The sequence below is a fragment of the Nannospalax galili genome, unplaced genomic scaffold, assembly GCF_000622305.1.
Source record: "Nannospalax galili isolate Female #2095 unplaced genomic scaffold, S.galili_v1.0 scaffold500, whole genome shotgun sequence".
Taxonomy (NCBI): Eukaryota; Metazoa; Chordata; class Mammalia; order Rodentia; family Spalacidae; genus Nannospalax; species Nannospalax galili.
In genome coordinates, this window is record NW_008347292.1 from 2,018,141 (window position 1) to 2,034,562 (window position 16,422).

At 45.0% G+C, this 16,422-nt stretch overlaps 1 protein-coding gene across 1 annotated transcript in view; it reads left to right on the forward strand.

Annotated features, from left to right (window-relative positions):
* The first annotated feature begins 9,743 nt into the window (after positions 1 to 9,743).
* The window catches only part of Kcnk13 (potassium two pore domain channel subfamily K member 13), a 100,894-nt gene continuing 94,215 nt past the window's right edge, over positions 9,744 to 16,422 (forward strand). Inside the window, exon 1 of the mRNA XM_008843805.3 lies at positions 9,744 to 10,101. Coding sequence (XP_008842027.1) covers positions 9,768 to 10,101 — 334 coding nt within the window. The 5' untranslated portion in view covers positions 9,744 to 9,767. The remainder of the gene's footprint in view (positions 10,102 to 16,422) is intronic.

Below are 16,422 nucleotides of genomic sequence, written 5' to 3' on the forward strand. Positions count from 1 at the left end.
CTTTCAGTCAGAGAGTGGGCTGTGTGGTCCTAATGAACCACTGGCTTTTTTCCAGAGGCAACCTGGGGTACTTCTAAGAGCCCAGGTGAGTCTTGGCTATTTTCCCATCTTCTCTGGCCCTCCAGACCCCCCTGGGCAGTAGGCAGCTTCTCCCTGTGATCTCTCATAACATTTTGGGAATGGCACTTGGGTTTCCACTTGAGGCAGTAAAGCAGAGCGAGGGGTGAGTGTTTTAGTTGTTTGTTTTAGTAGCAGGTGAGAACGGTTCAACTTTATGAAGGACCACTTAGGGGTAACAGAAATGTTTCTATAGTGATTGATGTGCTAGTTGTTTTACAAACCTCCTTGAATTATACACTATATTGGTCACTCTTACTGTAGTAACTTACAGCCCAGTAAAGCTGATTTTTAAAAGTGAAGTCAGGGGGCTAGAGATGGCTCAGTGGTTAAGAACACTGGCTGTTCTTGCAGAGTACCTGGGTTAGAGTCCCAGCACCCACATGGCAGCTAACAACCATCTGTAACTCCAGTTCCAGGGGATCCAATGCCCTCTTCTGATCTCCATGAGCACTTGCTTTTCTTGTATCTAGTCACCAATTTATACACTTCAAATTCTATGCACTTATATACTCATGTACATAAAGTTAAAAAATAAAATATTTTTAAAATGAGATAAAAGAATATAAAGCTCAAATATGTATATTCTGTGCACATGAAAACCACATCATAAAGCAAAAAAAATGTTTTCTCAATGATATATGTGCTGAAATGCTTAGGGGCAGGTGTATTTGATATCTGCAGTTTACTGTAGACTGCATAGAATTTGAAGTGTATAAATTGATGGCTAGATACATGAAAAAGCAAGTATAGGAAAATTTAATTTAATTTAATTTCTAGTTATCTACTTGGCTGGATTTACAAGCTGTAACTTTGATGTATTTGAAAAGTTCATTATCAGAGGTATGAGAAAACCAAGTAAATTCAGATTTCTAGCAAAATAGGACAGCACCCATTGGCCAACTCTTTTTATTGAACCAACTCCTTTTTTTTTTTAAGACAGGGACTTGATACATAGCCAAGGCCAGCCTTGAATTTTTGATCTTCTGTTTCCACCTCCCAAGTGCTAGGATTATAGATATGTGTCATCATGCCTGGATCCTGAACTAACTCTTTCTCAGATAAAAGCTGTGAGTTCAAGGCCAGCCTGGTCTACATAGTGAGTTCAGGTCAGCTGGGACTACAGGGAGACCCTGTCTCAAAAAGACCAAAAAAAAAAAAACCAAACAAAAAAAAACCTGTAAGTTCTGTGGAAAACATTATTTAAAAAACCAACCATGGAAAGGTACAGAAAGTAACCAGAAACTGGAGGTAAGTTAATGTGGCAAGAGAGGCACCATGCTGGGCGACCTTCCTGGCATTGACCATGTTGGCCTCAAGTCTTCTGTCTATACTGTGGAGGATTTGCTGCCTTGAGTTCCCAGAGTAGAGGTTTTGAAACAACCATTGCTTTCCAGGGGAAGATAGGGAAATGGCTCTGTGGGCAAAGCATTTGCTCTGTGCACATAAGGACTGGATTCTCCCCACCCACATGAAGTATGGTAGATATGGTGGCCCACTTATAATCCCAGGGCAGCGAGTGGAGGCAGGGAATCCCTGAAGCTAGCTAGCTAGACAGATTAGCAGAAATGTCCAGCTCTAGGTTCAGAAAGAGACACTGTCCCAATAATATAAGATGGAAGCAATTGAGAAAGACACCCAACACCCAATATCAGCCTCCACACCCACATACCGCCCCCCCACACACACACATGAGGAGAGCCAGAGAGGGAATCCTTAAGTCAGTGTATAACGTCTGCTCGGCTCTGGCTGACCACTGAACTACGTGTACCCAGGGCTGAAGACTGAACTAAGCATTAAATAAAATTTAAAATTCAGTCCCTTAATTACAGTAACCAGTTGCACTAGTCACATTTCAAATGCTGTACCGTACTGAACAGGATAAATATTTCCATTGCAGAATGGGTTCTGTTGGAAAGCATTGGCTTGGTCAAGCCAATTAAAATGTGGTGACTCTGAGAACTGACTCATTCTCCCCCTCAGAAAAGATCCAATCTATACTGCTCACAACAAATCCACCACCCATACAGGTCAGAGATGGGCTAAGAGTAAATGGATTGGGGCCAGGTGTGGCAGTGCTGGTCTTTAATCACAGCACTCAGTAGGTAGGGACAGGCAGATCCTTGTGAGTTCATGGCTGGCCTAGTCTACATGGGCAATTCCAGGTCAGCTAGTGCTGCATAGTAAGACCCTTGTGTCAAAAAATAAAAAGGAAAAATACATCATTACAAATATCAGGCAATGTATATGCTTAATTACAGCTTCAAAGTACTTGGAACAACACAATTATAACTGATGATTTTTAAATATTCCTATTTCACCAATCCACAGAATTAACTAGAACAAACATTAGTAAAAAGAGAAAGCGCTAAAAAGCACTTGGAATGTCTTCACTGGACACACATCAGCTGCATCAGAGCCTGCACACCTACAGCTGCGGAAGACTACTTTCCAAGTGCATTTTGTATGTTTATTAAGAGACCATCTGGCTAAACTATAAAACAAGTCTCTGACTACATTGGAAATAAGCTAGAAATGATTTGTCTTTTTTAAAAAAGCAAATATTTGAAAATTAAGCAAAATATTTTCACATGACTCAGAAGCCAAAGAAGAAAAAAAATATTTTAACAAAATATTATAAAAATACAGCATCCCAAAACATTTTATGGTGTAGGTCACATTGGACTGACCTGGAACTTTCAGCTTTAAGACAGAAGAAATTATAGTGAAAATAGTCTAAAATCAGTGATCTGGCCACCATGCCATAGACAGCTAGAAAATGAAACAAACCCAAAGAGAACAGAATAGAAATCCCAAGTAGAATTTATCCAGAAAATGTCATGCTTTCTTAAAATACTCATCTTTTAAAATTTTTAATCTTGGGGCTAGAGAGATGGCTCAACATTTAAGAGCACTGACTGCTCTTGCAGAGGACCCAGGTTCGATTCCCAGCACCTACATGACGGCTACAAACCGTCCTTAACTCCAGTTCCAGGGGAATTGGAAGCCCTCTTCTGACCTCTGCGGCACTGCACGACCTGGGTGCACTCACCTACATGCAGGCAATACACTCATACACATAAAATAAAAATAAAGTATTTTTTAAAATTTATTCTTAAGAAAAATCTTTAATGAAATCCAGCATATTAACAGAATAAAGAAAAGCTACAGCATTATTTCGGTAGACATAGAAAAAGCATTGGTCAAAATTCAGCAATCATTCCTGCTTTATTAAAAATAGCTCAGAAAACTAGAACTGAAAATGAAGAGATATTTCCTCAACCTCAAAAAGGGTGTCTGTGACAACCCCACAAGTAACAGCATATAATAAACTGAAGAATCCCCTCTAAGATCCTGAACAACAAAAAGATATCTGCCTCCAGCTCTCCTGTCTCTTATTATTTCTAAGACATTGCAATAAGACAAGATTAAAAAAATTAAGAAGCAACCCTTTGCTTCAGATGGCATGATTATCTACAAAAACTCCTACAGGACTATTACATATAATTAATACATTTAGCAAGGTTACAGGATGCAACTGAATTTGCAACACATTTATATACTACAGTAAACATGGAAATAAACATTTGAATTTCCACTTTCAATACCATCGAAAGAACAAAAACCACTTTAGAATAGGGTCACAAAAGAAGTATGAGATCACTGTACTACAACTTACTAAGAAGATCTAGAGAAATCTCATTCATGAATTGTCAAGAGGTCATCACTTCTCAAAACAAATTCAACACAGTCCTAATCAAGAGCACATACAGGCTGTTTCTGTTGAAATTAAGAAGAGTCTGATTTTTTTTAATGGAAACAAAAATTTTATTACATGCAAAGAAATAACTGAAAACGAAGAGCAAGTTTGGAGAACTTGCATTTCCTGACTTCAAAACTGACTATAAAACTAATTTGAAGATTTCTTGTTTGCAGGAGCCAGGAAAATGGTAAGGAACCATGGGGCTAAAGGGGAAGAAGGAGCTCCAAACAGGAGGATAGTAGGAGACAGGTGTTATTAAGGAGGAAATGGGTGAGGGAGTAAGTGTGGGTTATATAGGGGAAGTGAGAGGAGAGATAAATAAAGCTTAGATGGTGTGAAAAATAAAAGAGAAATCTATTACCTCAAAGTCTTACTGAATAAACACACATACTATATATATTTGAGTGCATGTGTATAGCTGAAGGCTATATAACAAAAAGCAGTGCCAGGCTAGAGAAACTTCCCTTCCAGTTGTTGGTTAGGGTAGTCCAAGAGACTCTCAAAATCACACAGGCTATTGCCATAGCCCTTGATTGGCACCCAGAACTGGAAGGTAAGACCGTACTGCTGAAGACAGAACATACTTCAGACACAGGACTTGGAGCAATAGAGCCAGAACTGACCTGGAAGTCTCCTCTCTAAAGACTAGCTTTCATGGTACCATGCAAGTTGCCAAGGGAGAAAACCAATCAATGGTTCTACACAGCTGTAAAGCCTAATAAACAGCAATGACTGGCCCAGAAAATTATCTATTGGTATAGTCATGGCACTTTTATCTTGGGAGTAATCAACAGCTATCAAATTGAAATTAAGTCCTGCTCAATGGGAGGGAACATGTGTGTAGTACTGCAAAACATAGCCAAGTATACATGGCTGAGAGATCATAGATCCTAGAGGGAAAACCCACTTTTGCCACATCCCTAGACCAGCATAATTTCTTATTGATATGCATCCTCATATTTACAGAGAAGTGTACCTCTCACCCTTCATCAAAGGAGCTCCTTTTTGCAAGAGATTAGAGACTATTACAGAGTTCCATAACTGTTCAAATGCAGAGAATAAGTGTGAGATGCTTAACCCTAAGTGACACATCCTCAATGCAACCTCTACACCTAAGATGAATACATCTCTCAACTCACACCAAAGAAGTTTCCTTATGCAGCAGATAGTAATTAACCCAGAAACCTACAACTGATGACTGTATAGAGAACAAGAGGCCACAAAACGCTTATCCCCGAATAGGACACCTAGTTCAAACTTCTGCCTCCCAAAGCTCAGGGATCATTGCAGAAGAGGGGTCAGAAAGATTGTAAGAGCCAAAGATGGTGGATGACAAAGGAAGTTTTGCAGTCAATTACTCATATGAACTCACAGCAATGATGAGAGCAGGCACAAGTCCTCAAACCAGGCAAAATCCCAGCATAGACATGGGGAAGTGGGTAAGAAATCCCAACCCAACTTAAGGAAATTTTGGCAACCGATGGCTGCTGGGAGGGGTAGACACAGTCTCTTTCAAGGAGTCTTTCAAGGAACTCTTGGTAGGTCAACCAGGCTCCAGTGGATGGACCCACACTGAAGGACATTTGGAGACACAAATCAGACTCTACAGGCAGATAGAAGAGAGGATCTAAATGTTATCAATTTGTGTGAAAATTGTAAAAATATTCAACAAAAAAATTTAAAGACATTGATGTAAAGAGTGGAGAAGTAGATAATGAAAAATAAAGATTTGTGAAATACATTCCTATTTTTCTTCTCAATAACTGGCATTAGAAAAGGTGGATATCATCTTTAGCAAAATGAACCTCAGCTCTGACCTTGCACCACACAGAAGCAAACTATAGACCACACAGCCCCAAATAAAAATGGGGAGAGAGAGAAAACCTATATGACCTTAAAAGAGGCAATCATTTAATTTAAAAAATTTTTATCTTACATGTGTGTGCCTAAGTGTATGTATGTGCACCATGTGCTTGCAGGTGCTTAAAGAGTCTTGAAGAGGATATCAGATCCCTTATAACTGGAATCACAGGTGGTTATGAGCTGTCTTATGTGGGTGCTAGAAATTGAATATGGGTTCTTTGGAAGAGTAGCAAGTACTCTTAAACCCTGAGCCATCTCTCCAGCACCAATAATTTCTTAATATACAAAGGGCACTAAACATTAAAGACTAGTAAATTGGACTTTGCCAAAATTTAAAATTTCCATCAGAAAACTTAAAAATATATAAATAGCTATGCTGTGGGGCATGGTGGTATACACCTTTAACCCCAGCACTCCGGAGGCAGAGGCAGGTGGATCTCTGTGAATTCAAGTCCAGCCTGGTCTACATAGTGAGTTCCAGGATAGCTGGGGCTACAGGGAGACCCTGTTTCAGAAAGACCAAAAATCATAATAAATAAATATGCCAGTGGTGAAGAGTAGTTGCAAGATAGGCACCCGAGAAAAAATTGGTATCCTAGGTATGTAAGGAAACACTGGAACTCAATAATAGGGACCAAGGTGTGTGTGTGTGTGTGTGTGTGTGTGTGTGTGTGTGTGTGTGTCTGCACATGCATCTGCACATGTGCGCATATGGAAGCCAGAAGTCGACATTTGACATCTCCCTTAACTGCTGTCCTCCTTTTTTGAGATAGAGACCTTCACTGAACCTGGAGCTCACCCATTTGGCTAGGCTGGATGGCTGGCCAGCGAGCTCCAGGGATCTGCCTGTCTCCACCCCTCCCTACTCCCAGGAGCTCTGGGATTTCAGATATATGCCACCATACTCAGCTTCTTATGTGGATGTTGGAAATCTGAACTCAGGTCCTCCTGCTTGCATGACAAGCATTTTACTGACTCAGCTGTCTCCCCAGCCCTGAGACCACTTTTTTTTTTTTTTTTTTGGTCTTTTTCAGACAGGGTCTCCCTGTAGCCCCAGCTGTCCTGGAACTCACTATGTAGACCAGGGTGGCCTTGAACTCACAGAGATCCGCCTGCCTCTGCCTGCTGGGATTAAAGGCGTGCGCCACCATGCCTGGCTGAGACCAATTTTTTAAATGAGCAAAATATTTCAATTTACAAAGAGATACAAATGCTCAACATACTAGACATCAGGAAAATGCAAATTAAAATCCCAATGAGTTAAGTGTATATGCCAGTATCCAGTGGACTTAAAACTAAAATGGCTCATACTGCCAAATGTTTATAAGGATATGGACATTGTACAATGTTGGTTAGTAGGGCTACTTTGAAAAAAATGACATTTTCTTACAAAATGAAATGCATACCCTGTGACCGACCAATTCCATTACTACATATTATATTTACCCAAGAGATGAGAAACACATCTACAAATGGTTGTATAGGAATGTTCCTAACAGTTTTACATTTTTTTCATTGATTTCATGTTTCCTAACAGTTTTATTTATGCTAATCAGTTTTTCTCACATTCCTGGTTTCTATCACTAAGAATGTGAGTAAAATTATGGCTTATCCAAACAATGAAAAGCTGATAAAACAAAGCAATGAACTAAGACATCTGATTTGGGTAAGCCTCTGAAATGATGTTTTACACAAGAGACAGACAAAACTGATTTCCTTAAAGGATAAAACAATCTGTGGTAGAAAAATTCAGATCAGAGGTTATATTTGCAAGAGCTTGAGGATTTGCTGGAAGACTTGTGGAAACTCTAACCAGTTGGTTGACACTTGGTTGGTAAGTGGGGGAAACTATTGTTTGGCTCCCAAAGATGTGCACACTTGTCAGAATTCATCTGATGGTATATTTTTACATCATTGTATATAAATTTTACCACTAAATTTTACCATAATGTGAATAGAGGTGAAAATATATGAAACTCTATGGCTACAACTTCAACTGTATCCTAACCGAACAAGTTGATGGATGAAAAGAGGGATATATATGTATGTATATATACATATTTACATATATATACATATATATGTATATTAGTCTGGAAGAATATCCCTTGTGGAATCTAGGTGGTGGTATGTGGGTTATCACTGTAAAATTCATTCAACTTTGGTATGCTTCTCTTAAACTAGTAAAGGTGACTGGGGTACTCACTCTGGGTATATATACATATGCTCTTATACTCCATACTCCCTAGAGCTCTTCCTTCCCAGTAGACAGGTACAAGATGAAACACCATAATATTACTTCATTCAAAATAATTTGCATTTACTAAACAGGACTGCAAGCCTTTCTGTCTCTGTCTCTGGTGGGTAGTGTGGGTGGGTTGGTCTCCTGGGACCACTCTCTCCGAACCTGGAACAATTCTGCTTAGTTCGTGATGGCTGTATTTCCATTCCTTGGTTCCTGCATTTTGCTTTCCAGGGCTGCGGCAGGTGATTCTGGACCAGCAACAGGCGCGGTTGGGTATACTGCTGCTGACCAGATGAGGCCTAAGGAGATGCAGTGCCCCCTTCTGGCCCCAGAGGGACCCACACAGATCAGTGAAGCTCGGAACTCGGTTCTTCAGCACCCACTTCCAGGATCTGCGCACCGGGTGGGAGCATCGCAGCCGGGAGGTTGGTCTTCCAAGCTTCTGGAGACTGTGGGCGGAGAGCAGCGCTGGAGCCAGGCCTCACAGCCCGGGAGGCGGGCACGGGGTGGAGTCGCTGCGGCTGGCTCCACCTGTTGCAGGGTCTGAGCCGACCCTGGAGGGAAGTCTGCGCTAGGCGCAGACCTCTGCTCCCAGCCCCTCTGGGCAGGGCAGGGCCGGGCCCGGCCACGCGAGTTGGGAGACCCAGAGACCGTCCTGACCCAGCCGCAGCAAACAGGTGCGCAAGGGGAGGTGAGACCTCCCGCGACGGTGGGGCGCGACGGTGGGGTGTCTGGGTGGGCGCCCCCGCAGTTTGCTGGAGAGGCTTACTGCTGGTTTGCATGGGGTAGCTGGGAGCACTCTGCGCCGAGCCCTTGCCTACGCAAGAACTACGGAGGCGAGGTAGCCAAACCCGGATGGAAGAGATGGAACTCTCCTAAGCCGCTATCCTTGGCCTCCTCTTCCGGAGATGGATTGGCAGAACCCGCACGTGGGGAGACGGATGCCGGATCCAGGACCCAGAGACCGAGGGTGCTCTGGAGGAGGGAAGGCGCGGGAGGCTGCCTGGGAATCCTCCTAACTTCCTTCACTCGGTTCCAACCTCTCTGCTCTCCCTATAGCCGTTCGCCAGCCCGCTGGGGTGCATCCTCCCGGCCGGAGAGCACATCCCGCAGATGCCTCTCCACACTATCCTTCTGTCGGTGCGCCTGACCCCAAACTGGTTCCAGCCCCTCATCCGGATAGCCAGGTCGGTGATTCGCTAGTCCAGAGGCTCAGCGGACCCGGAGTACCACGGATCAATCTGAGGAGGCATCAGGGCCAGCGGACAGCCCGGTATCCCAGCCACCCGCAGCTTGGAATGCAGTGGTCCAAAGAACCGAGACATTGAGGCTCGGTTTACCCGCGGGTCTCCAGGGAACCCCGACCTTCTCTTCGGGAGGAGTTCGAGTTCGCCGAAGTTTGCCTTGAAGAGGCGCCACGCCCCCTCCCCAATCTGAGCCGGACAGGGAACCCGTGTGCACACCGGCGCCCATAATCTCGTGCCATCGGGAGAGGACTCTGCGCCGGACGCCCGGATCTTCAACTTGAAGGAGAACTCCAAGGCGGGCGGGGCGGCGACAAAGCGGATTCGAAACCCGGAGTACGGGCGGCCCTGGGGAGCTGGCAACACTGGGGCGGCCCGGGGATCCGCGCGGCCGGGGGCAGCGCGCAGTGGTCATGGGCCAGGCGGCGCCGGGAGCTGGCTGAGCGCGGGAGGAGCGCAACCTCCCCATCGCGGGTGCGATCCCCGGCTGCACGGCGGTCGCTTGCCGGGCTGTCACGGCAGCCGTCCCCCGGCCATGGCCGGCCGCTGTTGCAGCTGCGGCCCGGGCCACCTGAACGAGGACAACGCGCGCTTCCTGCTGCTCGCAGGGCTTATCGTGCTCTACCTCCTGGGCGGCGCCGCTGTCTTCTCGGCGCTGGAGCTGGCGCACGAGCTGCAGGCCAAGCAGCGCTGGGAGGAGCGCCTGGCCAACTTCAGCCGCGGCCACAACCTCAGCCGCGAGGAGCTGCGCGGCTTCCTCCGCCACTACGAGGAAGCCACTAGGGCCGGCATCCGCATGGACAACGTGCGTCCGCGGTGGGACTTCACCGGCGCCTTCTACTTCGTGGGCACTGTGGTGTCCACCATAGGTAAGTGAACCGACTGGACTCCTGGAGGCTCTACTTCCTGGGCCCCCGCAAGACCCAGCATCTCAGCCCTGAGTATCCACCAGGTGAGCCCTTGGTGGCTGATCAACAGGTGGGAATCCTTGCCACTCTGAACATGGCGCACCAGCTGCAGCAAACCCCCCCCCGCCCCCGGGAGCTTATTATGCGTACCCTTCAGTCCCCTTCCCAGACCTCCAGAGCCAGGCGCCGCGCGTTAACCAGTCCAAGGGATTTGAATTGGGGAAGCGCCCCTGTAAGTTTTCAGGCTGAGTCCGTGGGCTCTGTCTGAGGGGAAGGCTATACGGAGACAGGAAACTATGACCAGTCACTGAGTGCCAACTATGCACAAGCCACCGCTCAAAGGAAAACCTGAATTTAAGAAGACTGTCCATGGCTTCAAACACGCAGAGTTCTCTGCAACTCGGAATTCCTGATGGGAAGGAGGCAAAAGTGTGAATGAGGGCCCAAAGAATGGAAAGTGTATCCTGCTAGGAAGAACCAGGGAAGAAGTGAACGTTGAGGCTGAACCAGTTTGAGTTTGCTATGATTTGGGTTTAGGGAAGCAAAGGGCACCCATTGCATTCTGGGACAGAGGGGACTTGCATCCAGAAGCCTGGTGAGTTGACTGGTCTTGGATTCATAGAAGGCAGGCTAGGAAGGCCTGATGGCTGCTGGGATGGAGGGGAACCTTTACTGCCAGACTAAAAAGCTAGAACTTGCCAGGAGGCAATCGAGAGCCATTGAGAGTCTTGAGAATGGTCTGTGATACTTTTATCCCCTTCAGAAAAGAAAAGATGAAGGCTCTGGGGCACACTCGAAGACTGCTCACCATTGATCTGTAATTGAATAATGAGAGCTTTGGAGAAGATAATGGAGAAATCCTGGGAAAAGAGGGCGGGGTGGGAGAGGAGCCCTAAAGACCAGACCAAGAAAGGAAGTGGCACAGAAACCACCAGCCAGCTCCTGGTAGCTGCTGCCCAAGGTCTGTGTTATCTGCACTCTGCAGTTAGGGCTCTTGTGCTCTGTTACAAGGGCTTGTCAGTGACACCAGTGATGTCGAACCTCCCACACAGTGCTGTGTTATGTAGGCATTCCACCAGTGGGGAAGGAGCCTCAAACCTTAGACCTGATTAGCCAAGAAAGACTTCCCAAGGTTAGCCAGCAGCCCAGGGTTTCAGCAGGCCAGCAGATGGCAAGGCAGATAGGTCCAGTATAAAGAGTGACACACCAGCTGTGCTGAAGTGCTTTGTGCTAAATGGTCCAGCTCACAACTCTATCTCATCTCATCCTAGTGACCCTGCCGAACAGCAAGCTGTGATGGCACCACGGTAGCTGAGTGTCTCACAAGCAAAACCTCTGGGAGCCTTCTCCATGAGAACCGCTGGGGCTTGGCAAGAGCAGTACTGTGCCCCCCACAGGTGTCCTCCTCCAGCCCATGTTCTCTGCTGGACTCTTACCAGTCTTCCACAAGCCCCTTATCATATCACCTCCCATGTCCCAGAAGAAAGATCCAGAATGTTTAAGCAGGAGAGAGATGGTGAAAGCAGTCTGACTAGGAGGGGTCACTTTAGAGCTTGGGGTCATCTTGGATCTGAATGCTTTTTTTTGGTCTTTTTGAAACAGAGTCTCCCTGTAGCCCCAGCTGGCCTGGAACTCACTGTGTAGACCAGGCTGGCCCTGAACTCACAGAGATCCTCCTGCTTCTGCCTCCAAAGTGCTGGGACTGCAGGTGTGCACTACCACTCCCAGCCTATGTTTGCAGGGTTTTTAATTTAGACTGAATGATTATTTATGGGGTGGTTTCTACGAGACATGAAGGTGTTTCTGAATTCCCCCAACCACCATCACAAACCACCTCTCAGAGCTTTGGGTGGATGTGGAGGTAGGAAGGAGCAGTGTCTGCACAGGCTGGTGAAAGTCAGTGCAGCAGGAACCCCATAGGTGGGTGGGTATGTAAGAACAGGCTTTAGAGCAAGTGAGGTCAAAGGAACCCCAGCAGTCTGGAGTTGGAGCGTTGGGTCTTGGCTCTGGAGATTGGGCACGTTTCTTAGCTCTTCTGAGTCCCCCATCCTTTTCATCTTTGGTGTCTACAAAGTGTCTAGCCTAGACTTTGGCACAATGAAACTACTGGATAAATATTAATCTTAGTCTTGCCCGCTCCCTTTCCCAAGCCTGTCTCTTCCAGGGCTCCTGTAAGGAACAGTAAGGGTCCACGTGTTTAAAAGTGCAAAGCATTATATGTGTCAACTTATTTTCACTTTCATTTGGGGGAGGGGTTGAGACAGGGTCTCCCTGTAGCACCAGCTGGCCTAGAACTTGCTATGTAGATAAGGCTGGCCTCAGTCTTACAGAGATCCTCTTGAGTCTGCCTCCCAAGTGCTGGGATTAAAGGTGTGCACGACCACTTATTTTTTTTATTTTATGCATTGCTTTTATAATAACAATACTCACTGGGGTTTTTTGTTCTTTTGGTTTTTGTGGGGTTTTTTTTTTTGTTGTTCTTGTAGACCCAGCTGTCCAGGAACTCACTATGTAGACCAGGCTGGCCTCGAACTCACAAAGATCTGCCTGCCTCTGCCTCCCAAGTGCTGGGATTAAAGGCATGTGCCACCACGCCTGGCTGTTTTTTTGTTTTTTGTTTTTTGTTTTTTTTAATTAGGGATTTGAACAGGCATCTCTATACCAATGTTTATAGCAACATTACAATAGCCACATGGTAGAAATAACTGGTGTCTATCAACAGATGCATGAATAAACAAAATGTGATATATATGTGTATATAGATACACACATACATATAATGGAGTATTATCCAGCCATAAAAAGAAATGACATTTTTATATATACGACAACATAGGTGAACTCTGAAAATAATTTTACTTAGTGAAATAAGCCAGACGCAGAGGACAAATATATAATCCAACTTATATGGGCTGCTGAGAACAAGCAAGTTCATGGAGACAGAGTAAAGCAGAGCTTGACTGGGGCTGACAGAAGGTGAAAGAAGAGCATCATTGTTTAATGGGAAGAGGAAAAGGTTTTAGGCGTAGGTAGTGGGGGCTCTTATACAGCCTTGGGGAAATAGTTAATGCTGTTGAGCTGTGCACTTATAGATGGTTAAATGGCATATAGGTGTGTATATAATCTTTTCACATAATTTAAAAAGTCAGAGTAGAATATCAAAACATAATTAGGAGATGTTGATGCTGAAAAGGACAGATGAACAGACTTGGAACAAGAACCAACTTAAAGTATTCAGACAAATAGAGTGTCACAGTATCCTGTAAATGAACTTCTGAACATTGCTTCCATCAAGGAGGCTTTTGTTAGGACTTTATTTCTGTGTTAGCCTGTGTATTTGGAACTGAGCTTCTGTCCAAAAAGGATGTAAGTCACTCTGTTTATGACATAGTAGACTTTGAGTTAGGTTCAGTAACATGCTAACCCCAAAATCTCAGTAAGTAAACTCTTGTGCAAAATCATCTTTAGGCTAGGGTGACTTGAGGGCTCTTGTCTCCTGTGTCACCTCAGGGTTCTAAGCGCCACTTATCTCATGGGCTGAAGAGAAAGGGCTGAAAAGTTGAGTACCACAATTAAATGGCTACCATCTAGAAATGACACAAATTGCGCCCACTCACATTTCGTTGGCCTAATGAAGTCACAAAGTCACACTTGGCTTCGAGGGTTTAAGGACATAGTTCTCCCATGAATCCAGCCATGGAGACTGTTTTCCCACACATGCTAAGTATACTGCACTAGAAATGGATGCTATGGGCTTAAAACATTGAAGAGGTAAGAAAATGTAAGATGGGAAAACTGAGCCGCAATTGTTGATACATGGAGATGTGTCCAAAGGATCTGCGTGAGCCCCAAATTTGGCTCTGAATTTTCCACGTGTCAAAATAATAAGGTCCAAGAAATGGTTCCCCTTATCCAAGATGAGGTCTAAGAAATCACCTAGTTTCTTCATACTGGAATGGAAGTCCCCTACAGTTTGTCATGAAGGAGACGAGAATATGTGGCAAATATCATCTGCCACGTTGTCTCTGCTGTAAATATGAATAAAAAGTGTGTGCACCCGTGTGATGTGACATTCCTCAAAGCTGAACACCACCAGCCAAAGTTCCTCTACCATTGTCCAAAGTAGCACATTGTATTTGCACAGTGGTCAGATCCAAGGATATTAGAATCCTTTCATGTGTGGTGTGTGTGTGTGTGTGTGTGTGTGTGTGTGTATGTTTCAAGAATTTCCAACAATGACAGCTCATATAAAGCATCCAAACACTGGACACAGAACTTCAGAAAACTAACAACAAAAATCACTTTTTCCAAGTGGGTCAATGCGAAACATGCATTCAGTGTTCAAATCCCTTTGCACTGGTCAATGGAGTAAAAATGGAATCCTTTACTGGTGGTCTCCAAGCTTTGGTGTCCAGCAGAACTCTGCTGTTAAAATTCAAGTGCACGGCCCCCTTGCAGAGATTCTGTTGCAGTAGCTGAACAGTTTAAGAACCTTTCCATGTGACTGTCTAGGCAGGGCCAGTGAACTCACTTGGCTGATCTCTGCTCTTTGAAGCTCGTATGATAGGAATAGGAAGCTGAGGCCTCCCAAAAGGATCCTCGCTATTCAGAGTGGTCGATGAATCAGCATCTTTGTCACCAAGTAACTTATTAGAATCTCGGCCCAATGGAATCAGGGTCTGCTTTTCAATGAAATATACCTAGTGAGTCCCAGGAAGGCTCAGGTCTGAAAGCTTGCAGTCTGAGTGGCCATTGTCTTGTGGTGTGGCCAAAAGTGGCCGGACACTTGAGACTTCCAACATAGATAAACTGGGAGGCCAGACTGGCACAGAGAGGAGATGGTTCATCTGTTGCCTTGCTAGACTTACTCTCCAGCAACAAGTCAGTGGCGGGACACTTGAGACTTCCAACATAGATAAACTGGGAGGCCAGACTGGCACAGGGAGGAGATGGTTCATCTGTTGCCTTGCTAGACTTACTCTCCAGCAACAAGTTGTGCCCATTGATCAGATGTAGAGGTGGGCTGCTTTGGGCAGTGTCCCCAGATCCTGCAGGTCTGAGAATCACAGATACATAGAGCTCAGTTCCACCTAGTGGTCACCACTTCAGGTCCATAACCAGGTTTTTCATTTAACTCAGCATATAATTCCACTGGGGCTCACTTTGGCCCCAGTTTATGATCAGCATTGGGAGTTTGGGCAGTGCTCTGTGAGGCTCTTGGGTTTCAGGAGTTGACAAGAGCTCAGGAGTTTGTCCTGAGCTGTGTGGAGTTCTGGGTGGCACTAAGCTGGATATTGTTTGGGGATCTTTATCCCATGTGGGACCAAGGCTGAAGAAAGCTTTCAAAATCAAATTATGTGAAGTCCAAACAGTAAAATATTGAGGATTCCTACTTACAGTAGAAAGCCATAAGCTGACATGAAAGATGAACAGCCATCCAGAAGACTTGCAGAGAGCCTTTGCTGCCAACAGAAGCATTGCCCTTGTCGGGATTTAATAACTCATACACCAAATGGGTGCCTTGCCTTCTGGAAGCATTTGCTCTGATAAACGTTATGAGGCAGGCAAAGAAGTTGGGAAGTTATCATCAATTCCGTGGTGCAAATAAATAAATGCAAGTGCAAACAACATAAACATCTTTCTTAAGACTGCACAGCTCTAAAGTGGCAGAGTCAGACTCAGGACCCAGTTTGGGTTTGCTCTGTATTGAATGATAAAAAGAAAGGTTCATTTTAGAGGACTGGTTGGTATCTTAGTCTGTTTTCTCTTACATGGTATCACAGGATGGCTGTTACTAAAAAAGTTACATATTTTGGCTCAAGGTTCTGGTTCAAGGTCAAGAGTCCATATCTGGTGGTAGTCCTCCCACTGGTAGAGTTCAAGGCAGTGCAGAGCATGGTGGAGGGTGATGGGAGTCAGGAAGCATGTGTGTGTATCCCCTGGTCTCTCTCAAAGTCATCAGGATTCAATCACAGGGTCCCCACCCTGATGACCTTACTCAATCAGAACCAAATCCAAATCAAAGGCCCCACCTGTGAACACCATAGTCAATTAAGATTTTACCCTCCTAAGGCCTCACATTGGGGGACTGAACTACACATGAATTTCAAAGGAGTCAAACTGTAAAACCATACCCTACAGAAAAGGATAAGAAAGAAAATCACCCAGAATTCTATCATCTAGCAAGAGCCCCTGCTAATATTCTGGTGTGTCATATTGGGCCTAAAATGCTGTTTTATTAAATCTAAGAAATGGAATTATTTTATATGCCATTAAAAAAGA